The sequence below is a fragment of the Leptinotarsa decemlineata genome, unplaced genomic scaffold (assembly GCF_025532065.1).
Source record: "Leptinotarsa decemlineata unplaced genomic scaffold, Ldec_3_MD MMD2_tig00001719_RagTag_RagTag, whole genome shotgun sequence".
Taxonomy (NCBI): domain Eukaryota; kingdom Metazoa; phylum Arthropoda; class Insecta; order Coleoptera; family Chrysomelidae; genus Leptinotarsa; species Leptinotarsa decemlineata.
The window spans coordinates 1897078-1920404 of NW_027412569.1; the positions used below are offsets into that span (position 1 = coordinate 1897078).

A 23327-nucleotide genomic window follows, 5' to 3' on the forward strand; every position below is an offset into this window, starting at 1 on the left:
AATTGTTACTATAATAGTTCTGGACCAGAAATTTACTTGTGTAAACACAAAGAGGGGGGGTATCAAATATAAACATCTAAAGGAAAAATACAGCTGACTGGAATTACAATAATTTATTCAAAAATAAAAATCACAGTTTTTTTCGGAATATACAACAGAAAAAATAAAAAAAGACAATTCACTCAACACAATGGCAAAAAATTGTAAATAATATACAAACTTTTGACAATGGATGCATTTTTTTCATAAAATTTATATTGATATGAGTGTTTACTCGAAGTATAAATTCAATATCTTGGAAAATACGATTTTTCAAATCTTCATTCTCATTATTATAATTATAACCTTTTTACGGCTAGATGAGACTTTATAACTTAGCTGTTTTGTTTTACGTGCCACAATCATTGAATCAAAATATAAAATATTCAAATGAGGAGCTTGTTTTTCTTTGATTTAGTATTTTCTGTTTCTGTGACCTCCAGTGCAGTGGTGGCATCAGATAGGGCCATGAAGCATGTGATGCTCTTTAAATCGGCGTACAAATTAATTGTAACCACAAAGTGACAGTATTCACAATGAGATGATTGAATACCACCCATGTTTTCATTTTTAGGATTGAAATCGATGTTGATAATCAAAATCCACAGATCAGAAAAATAACGTTCCACAACGGAATTGTAATTATGAATCAGAATGAGTGAATTTGTACAAGAGATCATGATTCTGTTAGGAATTTATCGAAATAATGTCAATCAAGATTTCTCATTGTTGCTGGCTGGTATGGACTGTGTCCAAGGGTCGAAAAAAAAATGTCTCATCAAAATATCGAATAGAAAACGTGTTTCATTTCGAAAGTATGTCGTCATTCTAAGCAAATAATTTCATAATTTAAATTCATTAATCAGTGAGAGTGAAAGAAAAATGTCGAATGGATAATTTAATATTGTCATTGTCATTGTAGTATCAGATGTATACATCAATCGTAAATAAATGTACTTGATATTATTGAGTCTATACACGTACAGACACGCCTGAAAAAGCTATTGTTGTTTTTGAAAAACAATGTAGTGAAAATCTCACTATAAGGTGTTTCTTGTATACTTGACGGATTTTCATCATGTATTATCATTCATCAGTAATAAGCCGGGTAATGATAAGGAGCGGGTGTCGGAGAAGTAACGTGCGGCCTCGTCGGTATAGGAGTGGGATGATACGGATTTTGAGAAATAGAATATCCACTGAATCCTTGCACCGGCGAAACTCCTCCACTTGTGGACGAACCGAGAATCCTACCGTCTCCGAGCAATCTACTCTCGTCACTCAAAAGCCTGTTTTGCTCCGAGTTTAGTAGATGGTTCGTGCTCAACTGCTCATTATTTAATATCCTCGACGTACTGTGATCTGTCAGAATTCGACTGCTGGCATCCGTCATCATTCTCTCGCCATTTAAATGTCTAGTCGAAGTCAGTTCAGCGCCTAACAACCGACTCTGATCCAAGAGTCTGTGTGGATTCGGTTGGAGTCCATGTTCTGTCAGCAAGCGAGAATTGGCGATTTGATGCAAGGGATGGTTCCTCAAACTGAGATCGACGCTGTGTCTGCCTGGAGAAGTGAGATCGAGGGAGACCGCTCTTAGAATATCCGCGTGCGTATATGTAGGAGGCGGAGGGCTATAGTTCAACCGCAGATCTACTCTGTCTACGTCCGGATAGAGCGGGTGATATCTGTTGATGTTGGGGTAGTTGTGAAAACTCCTCGCAGACATATCCAGCCCTTGCATCTCTGACGAATTCAGTACTATCGGCTCGAAACTTCGGTCAGTCCGAAAGTCCGATTCGATCCCATCATACGGTTTGTTGCGGTTCTCGACTTGGTCTATCAAGTCATAAGTCTTATTCCGGAAATCCAATTCTCCGCTTTCATAAGTGTGGTTTCTCTGCCTCAGGATTTCACTGTCAATACTGTCATAACCCTTCAGTCGCATGTCTAAATCCAGTTCGAACTTGTTGCGTATTTCAGCTGATAGTTCGTCCGAGTATTTCGGATGGTCATCTCTCTCGACGAGTTCCTTGTCGGACTCCATATTTGAAATGCTACTAGGGAGATCTTGGTTCATAACATCTACATGGTCTTGATCCAAAGTGTCGCTAGCTGTAGCAAATTTCAATTTCCTAACGTAATCCTGGCTTGTATGCTTGTAAGACTTGTACAATGAGAGATCCAATTGAATTCCATTTTTGGAATCATTCAGGCTGAGATTCTGGACGGTCATGCCGTTGCTGTCATCGGATGATAAATGCTCCGGATTGACCGCATGTCCGAAGTCATACCTAGGAGGACTCGGAACGGGAGTATTATTTTTTTTGTTCGTACGAGTTTTGCGGCGACAAACTATTGATGTAGTTCCTGACGAAATTAGATCTGTGAATGTCAGGACTATGTGGAGGGCTGAAATCGTTCTGGTGGAAGTTAGGGTAGTGCATGCTAATGTTATCGTCTTGTCTTAGTTCTTCGTTAAATTCGTCTGTAACTGACACGTGGTCATTGACAGAAGGCGACATCAAATTTATGTCTCTGGAGTCGTTAATACACGTTTCATTATAGTTCACGTCGGCTAAACTATCCGGCTGCGTCAAGTTGTACAGATTATTGACAAGGGAATCGGTACAGTTCGGAGTGGAGCTCACGTCGATATCTATGTTAGGTTCGTGGCACACCGAGTCTAAAGCTGCCTCAACTAGTAGACTGGCGTTTGAAGCTTCGTGTCTCCCGAAATCGCTGATATTTGAAAGTTTGTTTTTCTCATACATTTCTGCTCCTTGTAACGTTATGCCCGACAAGTCTTCCTTACTGAGTCGCTCCACCGAATATATGTCCGGTAATTTCGTTACGGCAGAGAGCTCATCGCCAATCCATTTTTTGGAACCTTTACTCAATACCTTCCCGTTAATACTCGCCAAATCACTCTTCGCACAATCGTCTGGAAAGGGACTGTTCATCGGTGAGTTTGGATGGAAGTCGTTGGTGTTCCTCGAAGGAGAATTGTCGAAGGGTTTCGGATCATCGATATTTTCACTGTCCATACCTGCAAAAAGTTTTCAAATGTCTATCTGTCTATCAATAATTTATTGAAAACTCTTTTCCTACACCAGGACAAAAATTCTGTCTCTCGACGCGTGTTTCGCTAACAAACTTAGCACCATCAGGAGATGATTGAGATCTGAAAAGTTTTCAGTAGATTCATTTCACGTTCCAAATTCTACTGATCAAACAAATAATAAGTTGAACGAGATCAAAGATAAAAATTGTATTGAAAAACAGAATTTTCGTTCAAGTCTACAGAGCAGTGTGAAGCACTCAAAAACAATAGAAATAGATAAATATTTATTAGTTTTTGACATTTAGCAAGATGACACGAACATTGTAAGCAAGTTGTAACCCAATAACGAATGAACCATATCAACGGGATTTCTTGAAATTCAAAGAAAAGTGAAATTTCATAATTTTAGTTGAATTGATAAAAAATAAGATAAGTAAGTAATCGTAGAATAATACTGATTGTCAGTTTCTAGATTCATACTAATTCAAAGGCTTCTTTCCTAGTATGCAAAAGCTAATAGTTACCAAGAAAAAAGATATTTGAATGTAACCAAGAGGACGAGATAATTATTGATAGAAAACACCCCTTCAGGAGATTTTTTTTTAGATTACATCACTTATAAAAACTTCCAATGATGTTTGTCCTCCTGCTGAAATAAGGTTCTACTCACTTCCATTGTCAGAATCGGTATCTCTATCTGCTTGATTTGGAGATGATTCGTTTTTGAAGTGATCAGGATTTTGATCAGCTTCATCTTTAGCACCACTATACGCTTGAAAGGTATAATCGATACTTCTCTCTATTTTTGGCATATTATCTTCGGTGAGATTGTGTACTTTTTTGTAATGAAACTGCAGGCATTGTTTGGTAGTGAAAGCTGCATCACAACTGTTACATCTGAAATACCGAGCATAAAAGGAAAAACATAATCATTTTCAAATCATTATGAAGTAATTGTTCATCATTCACTGGACATCTATCATAATTGTTCCTTGAAAAAATTGTAGCGTTAAAATTTTCGAAACATTCAGAGAGACAGGTAAGCTAAGGTTGGTAACTGCGGGTCGGTCTACATTGGAACCACGAAAAGAAGTATAGAAATTGTCGCCTCGGACAAACCGACGAATCAATTGTAGCCAAACATGCTCTCAACAAAGAAAGCACTCACATTATCTCAGTCAAAGAAACACAGATAGGTATACGAAAATACTCAAAATTATTATCCAAGAATATATAAAGAGGCAATAAACATAAGTAAAATCTGGCTACCTGTCCTTAATTGTACACAAACAGTCATTTAACCCAATTGAGAGAAACGAAGCTACGCCCACAAATAAGAATATAAAACCAGAGACAAATTCCAACATTGTGGTTTCGCGACCGAAAGCTTCAACCTCGGCAAAGGACACAACACCGGAGCCATCTTCTTAGACGTCTCCAAGGCGTTCGCCAGAGTTTGGCATGACGGACTACTGGCCAAAATGAGCGATTTCGGATATTCAAAACCAATGGTAAGATCAATTCAGTCTTTTCTAGCTGACAGGCGATGTCGTTGCAGAGTAGGAGACGAACTATCAATAAGTCGACTACTGGAAGCAGTGGTCCCACAAGGAGCAGTCCTTCCACCGCATCTCTTCTCAGTACACAGCGGACGTGCCCAAGCCAGAGAACAACTTCAACAAGTTGGCGCTCTACGCGGTCGACACGGCCCTGCTGGCGAGATCCACGAGCCAAGCGCTTGTAACGAGGTACTTGCAGCAACAGGCAGACAAATTAGAGGAGTGGACCAACCTGTAGAAGATCAGTATAAACCCTGACAAGAGTCAGGTGATACTGTTCACTCGCAAGTTTGTACAACCGGAAGGCAACGTCACCTTCAACGGACAAGAGCGACATACTTGGCGACATACTTGGGGGTCATCTTAGACAGGAAATTAACATTTCAGTCCCATGTACGGCAGAGAATTGGAATGGCTAGACACGCCAGACAACGCCTGGCACCTATCATAGGACGCAGAAGCAACATGGGGTTGAAAGTGAAGTTGCTGATGATCAAAACCGTTCTCATGACCATAATACTGTATGCCTGCACTGCCTGGGGCCAGTGCGCACAGACATACCGGAAGAAGATACAGCCGTTTATGAACGCGAGCGTAAGGGCCACCGTAAACGCACCGTACTACATCCCAAACAGATTTATATACAGAGACTTGGACCTGGACACGCAATATGTGGACGTGTATATGAGAGAACACACAGAAAGCGTGTTCGATAGAATCAGATCGCAAGACAACCCAGCGCTACGCGATCGAAACGATGCGTTGAATATGGATGATCCCAGATTCAGAGAAAGGGATAAACACCCGATGCCAACAAAACAAAACCAACGACCACCCCGACGAGTCGCCGTCAGGCGACTTAGGTAAGCATAGTAATCAGATAAATTCTCTTTCAGCAGGTTCACCGCAAAACAACTCGGCTGCGATTCAATTATCCTTAGACTCACTGAGGAATGCTCGACGCTAACAACAATAACCGCCGGTTAGTTTTTGGGGGCCCCCATGCAAAAATTCAGTTAGGAATAGTCACGACAAAACAATTTAACCGATCGCGAAAGAATAGCACCTAAAGGCTGACTTTCGACCAAGAGATGTCAGATGTCAATCTTGCTGAAGTGCCCATCATTAAGTTGAGGACCGCTCAGAGAGCAGGGGTGGATGGATTGGGGTATTAGGTTCTCCTCGCTAACTAGCAGGGGGGGGAGCTTCTACTTCAGGGCACTCAACCCGGGAGGGGGCATTGGGGGGAACATTGTGGTTTCTGCGTTGAAAACAACTCGAGCACTTCTTGGTATCCTTCTTGAAAATGACCAGGTTTCCTTGGTTGTTTATTTTCTTCACTGATAAGAGGTTATGTATTGATTAGAATTGCTAACTAATAATATTAACTCTCTTTTCTTCATGCTAACAACTTATCCCCATTCACAATTTATATAACTAATTCATGTTTGAGTTCTTCGATTTTTGTCATCAGACTGCTGACTTTTTTTGTCACCCAGTGTTCTGTTACATAACTGTCCATAATGAATAGGGACTTGGGGATTCTTCTAAATTCAGTAATGCTGTATCCGGTTCTGCTTCTGTGACTGTGAATGATACTTCTTATTTTGTGATTTCTATCACTATTGCTAGTCGATTGACCTTGATTTCTTTTGGGGCAATCTTTTTTGAAATGCCCTAATGTTCCGCAATCAAAACATCCTTTGGAATCTCTGTGTCCATACTTCTGATTGTATGCACTTGATTGTTCGATTTTCCTATTTGAATCATTAAATTTGAGTTCTGCATCCAGAAGATGCCCTTTTACAAATTCGTATGTGATTCCAGTAGATATTTTTTCTAGTGCTGTTGACACCACATCGTACGACTTGTCTCGCATAGTTATTAGAAGAAAACATGCTTTATCATTACCATCTAGATTAGAACCAAGAGATTCCAAATCTCCAAGCAGGGTTTACACTTCCACAAAATGAGGAAATAATATACTATTTCAAAATTTCTTTTTGAAGTTGTAAAAATAATTTTTCAAACCTCTTGTGTTGAAAATATTATATCAATAAGGGGCATTAAAAATAGAAGGGTCATAGCTCAATTAGGAGAGGAGCAATTTCAATTTGTGCAAATTAAATAGTAGACATTTTGTCAAAATCTGAGATGGTGAAGTTAAATTTATAGGAAGTGTTTTGATTTGTCACTATAATATTCGAGTGGACTTACAATTGACGAAATAAAGACAATATTACTGATTTTATAAACTACAACTTTGTGGGGATCAAATCGTGAGATGTATGAAATTATACTATGGATTTTCAACAAGTAACGCCGAATCAACCAGAAAAAAAAACAATATTACTGATTCTGTTGATGAAAATAAAATGAAATCTTACTTGAATGGCTTTATTCCACTGTGCGTCAACATATGTATTTTGAGATTCGACTTATTTTGAAATCTCTTCCCACATCTAGAACAAGAACACTGTCCTTCAGTTTGTTTTTGATGAACTTCTTTTGAATGCCTTTGTAGTGCGGCTCTAGATCCCAAAATTTTCAAACAATTCTTACACTGAAACTCCTTCAAAACTTGAGAAATATCTGAAACAAGTCTGTTATTGGGAGGAGGAAATGTAAGAACATTAGCTTACCGCTATGCATCCGCTTGATGTGTACTTTTAGTTTCTGGGGTTGGCAAAACTTTTTACCACAAAAGTCGCATAGAGGACGAGATCTGTGTGGATTTGCAGAACAACCATAAGTTCGATGCATTTCTAAGTAATTCAACCTCATGAAAAACTGCAACATATAAAAACAAAGAAACTTACTTTTAATATGTCACCAAAAGAATATACAAGTAGGTAACTATCAAACCTTTTTACAAAATTGGCATTGGTATGCTCCTTGTCCATTGTGTAACTCGGCAGCATGTTTCATAATATTTTCCTTTCCTAATACGGCTGCTCCACAAACTTTGCAGTGATATTTTTTAATCGTCAGACTGTACCTCACATCATGGAATAAAGAACAGTGTATTCTGTAGTAATGGGGATGACTGAAATCCATATTACACCCTCCGCAAGCTGAAATATATTTGCAAGTTTCTTTGGCAACGTTTTTATTAAATATATGACTATAACTATTTCTGTTAGGATTGTAAGATTATCTTAGCCATACAGTGCATTTCTTTAATATCCCCCACCCCCTTTTATTTATTTTTTTATTTTTTGAATGGGTCAACTCAAAAAATTGAAATTTTGGATAATGAAATTAATGCATGAATACTTCATTCTGAAGTGAAATTGACAGATGAAACTTTCAAGATGGCGACTGGGCGCCATCTGGGAAAAAAATTAGATGAAAAGGGGGTCTTGTGACAAATCATTTTGAAGCTCCTGACGAATACTTCATAACCCTAGAATATGAAGTCAATATCTGCACCTACTACAAAATGGTGGAACCTTAAAATAATTTCCTGAAGACAAACACATCAATATCGGTATTTCTAGAAATATTCCTTTTTATCTGCCATATGCCATATGGCAATTTCAACAACCCGATAAGGTTTGTTAAGTTATTTTTTGTTTATAAAAACGACAAAAAATGTCAGTACGACAATGAACATCATTGTTCAGTTAGAATATTCTCATTTAGTTTTCGGTTTTACTAGTAGAAATGTACCACGTCAAGAATCCCTAAAATGGTCAATTTTCGTTCATTGGAAGAAAAAATTGAAGCTATTTTAATTTACGGTGCGATACGTAACTTTCCCGATACCGAAAGGATTTTCAATGAATGTTTTCCGAATCGTCCTATCTGTAGAAAATATTTGAGGAAACTTGTATCCAAATTCACAACTACCGGTAGTGTACATAATAAAAAGCCCCAGGTCATCCGTCCATTCCGGAAGAACAGCAAGTGCAAATAATTTGTGAGATGGTAGTAAATCCTGAACAGTCTACTTATTCCGTCGCGAATGTATGTGAGGTGTCTCCTTCTACTGGGTGGAGACTTTTGAAGAGGAATAGGTATCATTTATACAAAATTAAAATGGTATACCAATTAACTGAAGATGACCCTGATCAGAGAACAGAATTCTGCAAATTCATCCTACCTATCTCCACAATATTTGTTTTGGTGACGGATGTTCATTTTTTTAAACGGCAATGTTCACAGACAAAATTGCCGTTATTGGAGTGACACCAACCCTCACGTTTTCCGGGAAACACATACCCAATATCCAGAAAAAATTAACGTTTGGGCAGGAATATTGGGAAACCATATTGTAGGAACTCTATTTATTGAGCAAAATTTAACAGGGGAACTGTATTTGAATATGCTGGAAACTACTGTTGACCCTCTCATCACTGAAATCGTCGAAGCGAATCCTAATTAATTTGATATGGATATTGTATTCCAACAAGAAGGAGCACCACCACATTACTCCAGACAAGTAAGAAACTATTTGGATACTACTTTTCCCGGTCGTTGGATTGGCCGTCGAGGTCCTACAGAATGGCCAGCCCGCTCACCAGATTTGACATCTTTGGACTTTTTTTATGGGGCTATTTGAAGGAAAAGGTGTACGAAACTGAAGCTGCTTCAATATTGGATATACGGCAGAGAATAATAAATATTTGTAGATATATTGGCGTTACTGTGTTCAGAAATATCGGATAGGCTGTTCATATGTCAAGAAGTTCAAGGCAACCATTTCGAGCATCTTCTGACCTGACCTCAAGTTTATTACCTAATTATGTAGTTAAATTTCAATTAATTCAGGCAATTATTAAATATTCCGCCATTTTGTAGTAGGTGAAGATTTTGACTTCATATTCTAGGGTTGTGAGGTATTCGTCAGGAGCTTCAAAACGATGTGTCACAAGACCCCCCTTTCCATTAATTTTTTTTTCCATATGGCGCCCAGACGCCATCTTGAAAGTTTCATCTGTCAATTTCACTTCAAAATGAAGTATTCATGCATTAATTTCATTATTCCCAATTTGAATTTTTTGAAGTTGACCTGTTAAAAAAATAAAGAGGAGGCATTAAAGAAATGCACTGTATAATGAGTTGATGTTTGTAGCTTTTTATACATGATTCACAACTAGTGAATGTAGATGTATTTCATTAGTCGATTTTATTTTTTATTTGACTAAATAAAGTTTTAAAAATGAAATAAAATCTTGATTTTGACGAACTTGATACTTGTTAAAATCAGTAATACTGATGAATATTGACGACACTGAGATTTTCACAGAACAGTTTTTACCGAACCAAACACTTCTTTCATTATTCCATAACTTCCTCAATTATATTATCAGTAAACAGGCATTATAATTGTGAATGTGCTAGAGCAAATGTTTGTTATATACTTGAAATAAGAGACAATTTGATAAATCTTTTCTCTTTACAAATTGATTCTTATTCCCAAATATAATTTACCACTTTGGGAAAATAGCATTCTAGCTCTCTACATTTTCTTTATTCGGGAAATGTGGGATACCTTTGAAAGAATAAAAAAATCAACCAAGTTCAAAATGAATTCTCTACAAAGATGTACATAGAAGTTACTTTCAGATAGAAACTGTTTCTCGACGCGCGTTTCGTTAACCAAGTTAGCATCATCAAGAGATGAAAACTAATTTTTAAAAGATATGTTAATGTTTTTATATGCATCATTGAATTGATTCCTAGTATTTTGTTATTGTATTATTATTATCTTTACTACTTTACATCTGCGTATGCAATTGTGTAGAATCCATTTTTGTTAAGGTGATTAATCAGGGTATCCAGAACTATGTTCCAGAGAAGGGGTGATAAGACCCCTCCCTGTGGACATCCCCTCATGACCAGTCCTTTCACTGTGATGTCTTCTACATTAATACTTATTGCTCTACTAGAGAGCATCTTGTGTATCCATTCTCCTACTACCAGGGGTACATTCCTGGAGTGTAGTTGCTGAGTAATTGTTGGAAAGGTTGTTTTATCAAACGCTCCCTCGATATCTATGAATATACCCAGGGTGGATTCTTTGTTGTCCAATGATCTCTCGATTCTGCCAAGTGTTTTTATTCATTTCGTTAAAGTAATGATGACTTACCACAAAATAAACAAGTCATCAATTACACACATCATCAGATCAACAAAAATGATTCCGTTACACGAAAGAATATACTTACTTGTTTTTTCCATTTTCTTTCTATTCGCCGTCGTTTGACAGTCCTGCCAATACAGCAACTCCGTTTCTGATTTGATGAATTTCGTAGAAACAAAATAAAGTTTTGAATCTTTTGATATCACAGACAGATTCCTCTCATCTCTAGTAGGTGCTGGTCTCACAAATCTCAGCCAGTTTGATTTAACAGTGCTTTCTGTGTGGAAATATAAGTGTCCAGAGTCGGCGTTTATTTCCCAAATATACTTCATGTTCACGTCTTCGGCGATGTCCATTTCTTTGACGATTTCTCCAACCAAAGGCCCAAATTGTGTGAACGGTTCAATGTCACTTTTCGTGAATGCTCCTAATCCGTGAGGAGTGTTTGTTTCCTTGATATGAACCACGCTTGGTAGAGACAGGGTTGAATAGCTGTATTTACAATCTTTGGCAACTATTTCACCATTAACTTCGTTTTTATCTTTATTGCTGCTAATTTCGTAGAGGGTTTTGAACTTTTCCTTCCAACTTGTGGTGTTCAAGGCATCATTTATTATATAATGAGGAAAATTAATTGGGCATTGATCTTGAATATGATGGGTGTTGCAATAGTGGCATAACTTAATTTTTATTTTGTCCAGTTGGCTACCAGCTTGATCACTTTCTGGCGCAGTATTTTTTTTCGTATTGATCTCACTTGTTAAATTCTCAGAAATGTGTATATCCTTCAAAGGTAATATATTTCTATCATTTAATTGATATACTTTCGATTTGGAACTATCTGAATGTTCAGATTTTTTTGTCACCTTTTTTGATGGCTTGTTACTTTCAGACTTTGGCTTTGGTAAAACAACTTCTTGTTTCTCAGCATCAATTTCGTTATTATCATTTCTTTCATTATTACAGTTTTGGTCTTCCAGTACATTTTCAACAATTATTTCGCTGGGTTCACTTTTTCCATTGTGAATGACTTTTGATAAGATCAGTTTTTGCTTTTTGTTCAAACTTTTCTGTTTCTTTGTATGAACATTCTCAAGTTGTCCTCCTTGCCTGAAAGACACAAAATATGCATTAATAGACAACTTGCACGTATTTTTTGTTGGCGAAAAATAACCCTTCAAACTTAAATATCGCATAATCGAAATGTTTTTATAAAAACGACAGTTTTGGTGATATAAACAATAAAAATTCAATCATAGAAAAAGCGCCATGAATATATGTGACGTCAGAGAGGGGTTTGTTAAAAAAATAAGGTGCATTTTCATTTTTGTTCAAAAAATATTAATTCGTTCATCAATATCTATATTGTCCCTTTCAAAGTAGTCTCCCTCCAATAATACACTCGTGCCAGAGTTTTTTACAATCCTCAAAGCAGTTCTGATATGCAGTTCTGTTATGTCCTTAAGCTCCCCCAGTCATTCGGTTTTTATCTCCTCAATCGTCGCAAAACGCCGTCTTTCCATGGTTCTCTTCAATTTCGGGAACAGGAATAAGTCGCAGGGGAGCAAATCGGATGAATACGGTGGCTGAAGCATGATTACGGCGTTGTTTTTGACCAAAAAAATACGGAATGCAATGACGAGTGAACAGGTGTATTATTGTGAGGTAAAAGTCATGAATTGTTTTCCACAATAACAGACGTTTTATTCGTATTGCTTCTCGCAAGCGGCGCATAACTTTAAGAGGATACTTCTCATTGACCGTACGACCACGTGGCAAGAAATCCTGATGCACTACGCCACTATAATCAGAGAAAATTTTGAACAAAAACCACCTTGACATTTGATCCAACTTAGCCTGCTTTTTCTGGTCTTGGTTCCCTTAGGCTCCTCCATTTTGGAGCGATTGGACTTTGGTGTCGATGTCATAACCATATACCCAAATTTGGATCGCCGTTGACGTCATTCAACAATTCGGGAGCGACGCTCATGCGAAGGTTTTTTTGGTCAGAATTTAATAATTTTGGATCGAACTTCGCTGCCACACGCTTCATGCCCAACGTTTTCGAAAAAGTTGCATTGCATGAGCCAACCGATATGTCGACATCCTCAGCAACTTCTCTAATAGAGTAATCCAAACCACGTGACCCAATATGGCGGCGTAGGGCAAACAATCTGAATATTGTCATAAGAGCATCGTTGGTTTTGGTGTCGTTCGCTATTGTGGAGTGTTTTTACACATTTTTGGAGCTTTTGTGGTGTTTAAATTCGATCAAAATGGAAAGTGAATACTTGAAATCCCTATTTCTGAACAGCAGAGACGTTGCTAAACGGTTGCGATCTTTGTTGATCAAGAGAATGATTCAATATTTATTTGAATGTTCTAGAGTTATTCTTACAGTAGATACTTATCTCAATAACTTATTTTCAGGTCAAGCATTCACAAAAAGCAAATGCGAAACCTTTAGATGTTTGGTGCATCATAGCAAAAGATGGAAGTGTATGTACAGCTCACTGTACTTTTATGGCCGGAAACAGTGAAGATTGTAGTCACTTTGGCGCCATATTATTTGCTGCTGATTATGCAAATAACAAAAAAGCGGCAATGTCATGCACAGATATAGCTGTGTGGCCGAAGCCATCCATGATACAGATGTTCAGAATTGTACCAGTACATGAAATGGATTGTGAGTTTACAATTACTATGGATTTTCATCAAGTAACAGCAGAGTCAATAAAAAATTGTTGAACTTGTTTTGTATGAAAAGCACTATTTTGAGTTTTCTTGAGATATTTTTATTGTCTATGTTTTTATTTAATAAATGTGCTCTGTACCATGAATATCGACTTTTAATTAATAAATTTATTAAGAATATATAATAAGAGTTTTAATATTACAACACTCAACATACAATTAATGATATAGTCTTTTCAGTCAGTTGTTCAAATTTTAGAGGCAGGTCTACCATCGTTGAATCAGTCCGTGTTAAAATGCCTGTTTCTTGTCCATCTCTAGGTTCATCATTGTCAATATCCATATAAGACTGGGGTTCATTCTGTCAACAAGAAACATTTCAAAATCATGTTAATACATAAATATTTCACCTAAAACAACACCACTTACTTGAGATAATTTTTTTTTATCCAACCACGCTTTTCTTTCAACATCTTTATAAGTCTTTCGAACATATTGTGCTGAATGTTCCATGTTCTACGAAGTAACCCAGTCAGGATAGGTGTCATCCTCTCAAGAAGCAGGTTTGCCTGAAAATAATATGTATATTATTGAGTAGATTCCCTGAAGTATCAAGAGACTCACTTGTTATAAAATATCTGCTGCAGACTTTCTGATACTTAATCTTCGCACCTATGAGATCATCTCGCTTGATTGCAGCTAACTATAGGGTTCTTCACTTTCTGGATGACTCATTTTTAATAGCCGATTTTATCCCTGTTTGTTACGAGATCCACAGCCAACCACAATGCATGTAATGGGCATTTCCCTTTAGGTGAAGCACTAATTATTAATTAAAATTTAAAAACACAACCGAATTACGCACAGGAAATCACAAAAAGAAACAATAACTCCTATGGACGCATATCATAAAATACAATGTTTGCATATTGCATTCGTTTTGACAGGTCGCTGGATTGGTCTACAGTGATTCTACGATTCTCCATAACGATTTTCATCACTTTCTTAAAAGTTTCATCAGTTGTTGATGTGCTGGGACGTCCAGGGCAAGCATCGTCTCGACCTTCTGTGAAAAGCTTGTTTGTAAACATTTTTCTGACTCAGAGTACAATCGCCGTATGCCACTGTCAACATTTCAAGTGTTTTTGAGCACTCAGTTCCATTTTTTACACAAAATTTGATGCAAATTCTTTGATCCATTTTTTTTCGATAACAGAAAATCGCCGAACACGCAAAACACTTCCTTCAGGCCCCTCACCAACAAACTAAACATGCTAAACAGCTGAAACTGTGAATATATGTTCGAGACGAGTGTACCAACATAGAAAAACAAAAAAATAATCGTTAATCGAATGCACGTAGACCGCGAAATTGTAACATTTTTTTAATATACCCCGTATTATGCATCGGCATGTCGCCAATTGTGAATACAGCTTGTCAAACCTACATGCATTTAGAAAGCTCTTCCTACATTTGACAAACTGCACGTGCTGTGTCAGACATTTGCGTAACTAGGATGAAATTCTAGGGGGAGCTACAGCCCCCAGTAGTCTAGAGAGAATAGAATACTCCTTTTTGATGGTCCCAAATCGCATTCTCGATATTATTAATTAATATATATTAATCAATTGTCATTTTGATAAATTACTCTAGCCTAATACGAATAAAACTTGGACATGATAAACACACACACACGTTCAAATAAATAAAATCACTGGATATCATATTCAGGTATAAAAAAAAGTCGAAGTAACTGATATAGTAATTCTTAAAGCTATCGGCGAACTCAAAGGCCAGAAAAATCAATACAATGAAATAATGCCGCTACGAATTAGTCCACGTAGACTGAAAAACTGGCGGTTCGTATTGGATAATTGATAATTTTTTTTACTGATCAATAGAATGTAATGATGAGTACCGCTGTTGTGTCGTCAATGTTCAGTTCAGGAACTTATCGCGATATGAATGTTGAAATTCGATATTGGTGAAGTTATAATTACTTAAAATTTTTGTTATTTGTTTAATAGCAATAACGAGTGTGATAACAACGCAGACTTTTTCCTGTGTAGTGATTCCAATAGCGCTGGTGAACAATGCGAAAAAGAGATACCAGTGAATAAGTTTCGGATGCATTTGAATATTGAAACACAGAGAGTATGTTTCAATGTATATAAGAATCTACATATCAAGTTTGGTTTCGAGGGAAAAAAACTATTACAAGCAACATCAGATTTGACCTAGATTCCTTTCTCAACTGTACGTAAAATAGTCAAAAACAAACCTTATGAAAGCAAGACGCGATGTGATGCGGGATTACCAAAACCTTTAGATGTTCATCTAATAAAATCATTAAAAAAACAATATACGACTGTTACAAAAGCAATAAAATTCCTAAAATTGAAATCATAAGGAAGAAATTCAATACTTCCGACCCTAACGTGAGCTGCTGTGACAAAACTCTTCAGAATTGGATAAATAAACCAGAATTTAGATTTAAAATAATAAACAAATGTCAAATAGTTATGGAAAGCAGAAGAATAGTGAAATCGCGTAAGAAATACTTAGAACAAAAAACTAAATATAGACAAGAACAACGGAAAATTTTCTGTTTGGACGAAACTTGGTATGGCACTCAGACACAGTTACGAAAGCGTGGACTAATGGTTCAAGAATGTGTACGCCTAACATGCCTGCAAACAAAGGATCGCGACTAATCATTGTGCATTGCGGAGGAAGTAAAGGATGGGTTCCGAATTCTTTGAAATTATGTGGAAAAAAACTTGAGGACTGTAATGTTGACTATCATAAGAACATGGAAGCTAATATTTTTGAGGAATGGTTTGAAAACACATTGGTCCCAAATTTGGATGCGAATAGTGCAATAGCTCTTGACAACGCTTTCTATCATTCGCGACAGCTTATCAAAGTACCGAATAAAAATTCGAGGAAAGATGAAATACAAAGTTTTTTAATGGATTACAATTTGTATTTTGAAGATAACTATACCAAAAACCAACTACTTGTAGTTTTACAGACAAAAACATTTGAAAAAGTGTATGCTCTTGAGAGTATTGCTGAAAAGTATGAACACAACATTGAGACTTCCCCCCTATTTTTGTGTTTTCAATCCCATCGAGTTGTTTTGGGGAAAATTGAAACAAAGCATCAGGCGTAAAAATAATTTTCCAAAATTTGATAAGAAGGTGATAGAGCTAGTTAAAGAAGTATCTAATATTACCGAAGAAGACTGGCAGAAAAAGATTAAAAAAGTAATTTTAGTTGAAAAAGACTATATATGCTGGAGATTGGACATTTTCATATCAATGGTGGAAATAAATTCATTATTGATTTAAATGACGACAGTGTTAGTGAAACAGAGAATATGGAAGAGGAATTATCAGAAACTTTCGAAGACAGTTAGTGAAGTGTTTTTGAAGCGATCGATTGTATATATATGTGAGTAAGTGGGTCTATTCGACCCTCCACCGAATACTACTTACTCGCACCTATTCAAGTGCGAGTAAGTAGTATTCAGAAGTATTTTCAATCATCAGTCTGTTATTTGAATCCCTACTTTACCACTCATCTATATAAACGAAATATATATATATATATATATATATATATATATATATATATATATATATATATATATATATATATATATATGTGTGTGTGTGTGTGTGTATTATATGTATATATATTTTTTTGAGTTTTGAGTTTGAGTAGAGCCTAGATGATGATAGTACGACCAGCTATCGAAAGCGCTCGCATATAATTAAATAGAAGTTATAAAGCTCCAAATCCTTTTTGTGACTTACATTAATATTAAAATATATATATATATATATATCCATAGCGCTAAGTTTCTATGAATCATATTTAGTTTTGACATATTAGATATTGAATAACATTGACGATGTATGAAGAGATTCATCTGAGAAATAATTATTTACAAATATTATATTGTGCCGTATTTTCTATGACAAAAAAGCTTTTATAAACAAAAGATTTGATTGGATGTAGCTAAAATAATAATTTTATAACAAATAAAAACAAATCTTAGCAATTACAGAGAACACAGCAAAATTGGGTTATTATTACCCTACTTTTTCTACGGATTACAATAACATAAAACGTTATTTGATCTTTCATTTATTTGTTTTGAATTTCTTGTTTTTTTTTCTATATCACATTTATCATCATCACTGAGAATACTTTAATTCCAGTCGAAAGTCAATACTACAATATTATTTTTCAAATGTTAACATTCTGAAATGTTGATGTATCATGTTTTTCTACTCAGTGTTATCCGTAAATAACTAAATAAATGAGTAATGAGTATGTTCATTTTTGATATCTTTATTCACTTATATATCTTATTTTAAAATATTTATTTTTTCGGAATCTCTATTTATAATTTTGATATCTCATATCAATACTGTGAAATTTTAAATCATTTTCGAGATCTTTATATATTTATATTTTATTTTTAAACGTTTGTAGCCAACATTCAAATAAGTGAATTGACTCTATTTTTGAAATCATTTATTTATAACTTTGAAGGAAGACAGATACTCTTAATAATCTTGTTCTCGTGTGGTTTGAAGTTGTCCAAATAAATGTAGTCAATGTTTTCACTCTCTAAAAATTCCATATAGTGTCAAACGGTTAGATAAAAATTGAATCTCACCAGGATGAGAAGTTATGTTCAACTATTAGACTGAATAAATAATTTTCTCATTTCATTTTGACCTAAATATCCGTATTCATTATTTTTTAAACATATTTTTATGTATTATATGCTTTCTATTCATTGGAGAACCTTGACCCTCACACTGTGAAGAACACATTATTTAAAGCCAACAAATCTTACCTTACCTGACCAAAACACCTCTGTTTATAAAACTTGATCAAGTTGCCTGTATGTGTAATCACAGTTTAATACAAAAAATGTTGGAAATTCTCTTGTCAATAAACACGTGCTATTGTTTACATTTTTGTTTATGGAATGAGGTAGCTGTCAAATGTGTCAAAGCAGTGAGGGATACCCTCCCTTTTGATTGTCAAAGATGTGAATTTTATCTTTTTATCAGTGGAAGTAATTTCAAAAATCTAAATATTATAATTTAAGGTAAGTTCCAGGCATACCTATCCAGGAATTCCTGAGCGATTTCCAGTAGTTTCGTCACGAATTCTTCATTTGTTTTGGAGGACAATACAATTTTCAGAGCATGCCATTTTTTAACATTGATGGGCCCTATTAACCTAGCTAAAATATTATCTGCTAGTTTGTCATTATCATTTACACATTCACCGACACCGTCACTCTCTGTTAACATAACATTTTCTCTATGATTTTTTTTAAACATTACTCAAAAACAAACTTAAAGGCGATAGATTGATAATGGTCCTATCCCCTTTAATATCGACTTTGGTGACGTCACCTAATGCCAGGGGATTAATGACAAAACAGAAAGCACTCATAAACCACCGAAATCCAAAGCATAGAACATCAAATTTCTCATCATTTTTCAGACCAGTCATAAATCGTAAATCGTGCTTACCTGGCATTGTTGTTGATCTCATGTTGAAGTAAACAGGTACAGTTAGACGTTTCGCTTCTGAGTAGTGGCATCTTCAGTAATTTTTATTTACTAGTGGAGGTGGTCACAAATTTTTAGAAATGTATGACAATACATTTCTGTATACTAATAAGATTATCTGAATAAGTGGGTAAAATAGCTTGGCAATGACAATATCTTTAATTTATATTTATAGTTTGATCTTTATCTCTTTGTAATTTGTTTGATATAATTAAATGATGTATCAGTGTTCCTGGATTCAGCAACTTCCTCGGTTCTGCATAAAATGAATACTGGTATATAGATGTTCTCTAACTGGTGGATACGGTGATACTTGTTTCAGAAATTATTGTAGTTCTGACGTCGTCGCAAGATGGTGCCAATAGTACATATTTATATTCATTTCAGACATCAATTTATCCTTGATGAATGATAATTATAATAAATCGTCTTTATTCATCATCATATCAAGCTGTAAATAATATCAAAACACAGACAAAATATTTTAAATCATGATGAGTTGGCGGGGATTCAGCATTAGCTGTTTTTCAACACAACTAGGTATGCTGCCAATACTGATATATTTTCCTCAGAACTAAAAAAAATAAGTTATTTCACAAAGTGGCGTAAATTGTGTTGACATTTGGTTACATAATGGCATTTTTTCATGTTTCTAAATTTATTGACTATTAGTCCTAGAATTCTCAGGCCTATCACAGAACGATAACTAAGAAGAATCATTTAATTTAACCTCACTTTTCTGGATATGTACACAGTATTTCTGTATACAAAATACTGTGATATGTATGTGTTTATAAATTCACAGAAAAAGTGTATTATTATTTTTTCATTATAAGTTTGACTCTTTAAATTTAATACTATAAAAATTCTAGTATTATATCGTAAAATGGCCAAACTGGGGACCTTTTTTGCATTGTGCCCTCTTATTGACACTAAGAGTTTTTTGGCGTTATTGAAGATTCACAAAAAGGGACAGTTATCACTACATTAGGAAAAAATATTGCAAATAGATATAAGATAATCGGAATAGAAACGCGTATATTATAAAATAATTTTCATTTCAATTGATCATATTTGTGGGAACATAAAAAATAACTACAGATTTATATATATATATATATATATATATATATATATATATATATATATATATATATATATATATATATATATATATATATATATATATAGAAGATGACAGTACTACCAACTACTGTCAAAAGCGCTCGCAGATAATTAATAGAAGATATATAGCAACAAATTCAGAGATTTATAAAAAACTATGAAAAAAATCAGCAGGGAACTGTAATAGGTCTATTTTATTCTTTTTACGTGAATTTATATGTCTTTTCCAAGTTTCAATATCATCAAAAACATGAAGAAATTTCATATTGAAAGTAGTGAATTTTCAAGCAGAAGAGAATAGAGAATCTAAAAATAGAAAGCCATTTCTATTGGACTAGTGGCATAAGAAATATTTTAAAGAAGGAATCATCTGTCTTTTATAGGAAACCTGGAGTTTTATGGCAAAAAAGTCAATATTTTACAAGTTCGGGAGAGTAAAATTTGTCAAAATTAGCTTGAAAGAATCGAAACTCTCACGAGAAAAATTCAAACAAATTTTCACCTGAACTCATTAATGTGTGTTGATGAGAAATTGTACCCTGTTGAATAGAGACCAGTTTTAGAGTTGAGAACTAATTTATTTCATCTCCTGTAGACTCTAACCAGATTGGTGATAAAAATGTCGAGAAGAGTATTTCAGTTCTGGTGCTTGTTTTGGATTCATTCTATGCCAGAGATTCCAGTTCCATCTTTCCTTCCTGTATTTGTTGTTTCAATGTATCGGGTCATACTTGTCATTAATGTAATTGGTTATTGTCACACTGACAACACTACTTGAATTTTCTTGATTTTTAGGGTCCGGTGGTACTCTCTATGCATTTCCTCTAGAGCAAACAGTGTCAGATTCAGGAGTAGATGATGTAGGTAGACTTTTCTCAGTTGTTGAATCAGTGTCCCCTAAACATCCTGTATCCATGATATCTTTAGATGACAATTACATTGCCTTACATGGGGCCAACTACAACGAAGAAGGAGCTGTATTGGTAATATACAACACTCAGTTCAGGGTTAGACAGTCAAAGCAGCCTTTTGAATTATTCACCAGTAATGCCAAAGTGTGGAAAATTGAGAATAATATACTTCTACCAATGGGTCAGAATTTAGCTGTCATTCCTTTTGACTTGGAAACTGAACAGTTGACAGCTCTATTTGGAAGTCATAAAGTTTGGCAAGATGGCCTAGATCTTGCCTAGATAGTGATATAAAACTGATACAAGAGCCATCTTGGGACGAAGCTCTCAAAGTCAAACCTGAAAACATGCCGAAAGTTTTATCTGATAAAATAAAAGAAATGGTGCCACAAGGTTTGCCAGAGACTATTATATTGGAGGAGCTGCTTTCAGATATTTTCAAAAAAAGAGAAATCAAAACACTTTGTTTACTTATGAAGCATTTTTGTGATATTTCAGAAAAGCACCTGTAAAAAATATTGAAATTTGTCCTAGATTCAGATAGTCACACCAACTCAGTCTGAGAAAGTTTGCAACCTTCTGGAAAGACTAAACTCGTCAATATGATTTTATGTAAATCCTTCAGTGAAGCCTTACTGCTTCCACATTTCAAGTCGGACCTTTCTATGAATGATGTTTCGGTGTTGTTGAAATATATTTACTTGATGTGGTCTTCTGATGGAGAATGTTTACCTAATACAACTATGATCGAGACTGAAGCCAAACTTTTGCAGTGGAGTTGTGCACCGATAGATTCTAATTATCAGAAAATTATATTATCGAAAGATGTGCAGTCAGGGATACTTTGCAGTTGCTAAACCAATTGATACAGGATCATATCAGCTCTATCACTGATTTGAAAATACTGGTTCCTATGCTGGACAATTTCAAGAAGAATAAATATATTACTAAAGATGCTCATGATTTATCTTTGAAATATTCAGTTGAGCAGTTGAGTTTATACTACGCAACATTTGTTATGTTTTAATAATTTTTTTTGTTTCAATGTAGTTTTACCGTTACACCCTGTCTAATCCAACGCCTATCACTATTGATTATACACACGTTGTTAACTAGTATGTGCCACCACTATTGTGCTCAAAGCGTCGGATTACAAAGTACTCTTATTGAAAATATTCCAGACTATAGAGGGTCATAGGCAGTAGTCTATAATCTGACTAATTCGATAATCCAACATCGCTCTGCAAAACGTTTGTTAGATTCAGGAAAAGCTCTCAAATGCTTTCGAGAAGCTCTTTTGCTGTTCAGTTCAGTCCTGAATTCAAACATCGAGTGTTAGAGAAGAAAAGATTTCATAAAAGTTATAAGAGCTGGGTTGCATTGATCTCAATATGTTTTGTAACTTATGCACTCATTGCGACAGGTTTACCCGTGTTTTTTTCTAATTATATGAATAATTCAGAAAATAGTAATAATAATACCGTAATATATAAAAGATAGCAGAAGGATTCATTGGTTCTAAAAAGAAAATATGGAATTGCTAGTTAGTAAAACACATAGTTTTGAAGAATTTCTCTAATTTTTAATACTTATTTTGATTTTGCCATTTTTCAATTTTATTCACACACTGTACTAAAGTAAGAGCCTTCAAAACATATATTCCTGTTTTAATATCACTAACTTTCTATTGTAGGTGGATTGTAAAAAATGAGGTGAATGTTGAAATTTTGCTATGTACATTCAATTAACGATTTTTTTATGTTGGTATACTCGTCTCGTACATATGTTCAAAGTTTCAGCTGTTTAGTTTGTTGGTGAGAGATATAAAAGAAGTGTTTTGCGTATTCGGAGATTTTCTGCTATCGAAAAAAAATGGATAAAAAAAATTTGCACCAAATTTTATGTAAATAATGGAATTAAATGTTCAAAAACACTTGAAATGTTGACAGTTGCATACGGTGGTTGTACTCTTTGAGTCAGAGTGAAGATGGAATAAATAAATAACCTATGTCAATTTTGGAGAAATATAGAGAATCGTCTGAAAAATTATAATACTCCCAACTCGATGTATTATAAGAGTAGAATAAAAAATACTAGTTCACATACTGTAGAACTAATTATTTTGCATCAGTATACAATAATAATCATAACCATTTCTGTTTCAACTACAGTTCTTCAAATTTAAATCTCGTTACGTATCACATTGAATGAATACATTTCATTCAATTATAGAAAAATTGCATT

At 35.0% G+C, this 23327-nt stretch overlaps 2 protein-coding genes across 6 annotated transcripts; one reads left to right on the plus strand and one right to left on the minus strand.

The window, feature by feature from the left end:
• Positions 1 to 97: 97 nt before the first annotated feature.
• On the minus strand, positions 98 to 18892 carry LOC111507948 (uncharacterized). The gene is given in 8 exon segments (XM_023163337.2): positions 98 to 2366; positions 2368 to 3085; positions 3771 to 3997; positions 7047 to 7251; positions 7302 to 7449; positions 7525 to 7733; positions 10833 to 11857; positions 18593 to 18892. Coding segments are annotated over 8 exon segments (3987 nt in total). The 5' UTR covers positions 18814 to 18892; the 3' UTR covers positions 98 to 1132.
• LOC141482672 (nucleolar protein 11) lies at positions 18356 to 22128 on the plus strand. 5 transcript variants are annotated; one of them, XR_012465649.1, is made up of 2 exons: positions 18356 to 18575; positions 20968 to 22128. XR_012465649.1 is itself a non-coding variant. In XM_074176283.1 (2 exons), the coding sequence occupies exons 1-2, from the start codon at positions 19539 to 19541 to the stop codon at positions 21363 to 21365; spliced, it is 447 nt and encodes a 148-aa protein (XP_074032384.1). In that variant the 5' UTR covers positions 19524 to 19538; the 3' UTR covers positions 21366 to 22128. The 5 variants fall into 5 exon arrangements, 1 of the variants encoding a protein (XP_074032384.1); XM_074176283.1 differs by lacking the exon at positions 18356 to 18575 and adding an exon at positions 19524 to 19587; XR_012465651.1 differs by lacking the exon at positions 18356 to 18575 and adding an exon at positions 19751 to 19830.
• Positions 22129 to 23327: the final 1199 nt, after the last annotated feature.

What these genes read in the sequence shown, in the direction of transcription:
- LOC141482672 (XM_074176283.1), top strand. Translation starts at nt 19,539, where the DNA reads ATGATGAGTTGGCGGGGATTCAGCATTAGCTGTTTTTCAACACAACTA. An exon ending in CTGTTTTTCAACACAACTAG is followed by an intron (nt 19,588 to 20,967) that starts GTATGCTGCCAA and finishes CTTGATTTTTAG; the next exon opens with GGTCCGGTGGTACTCTCTAT.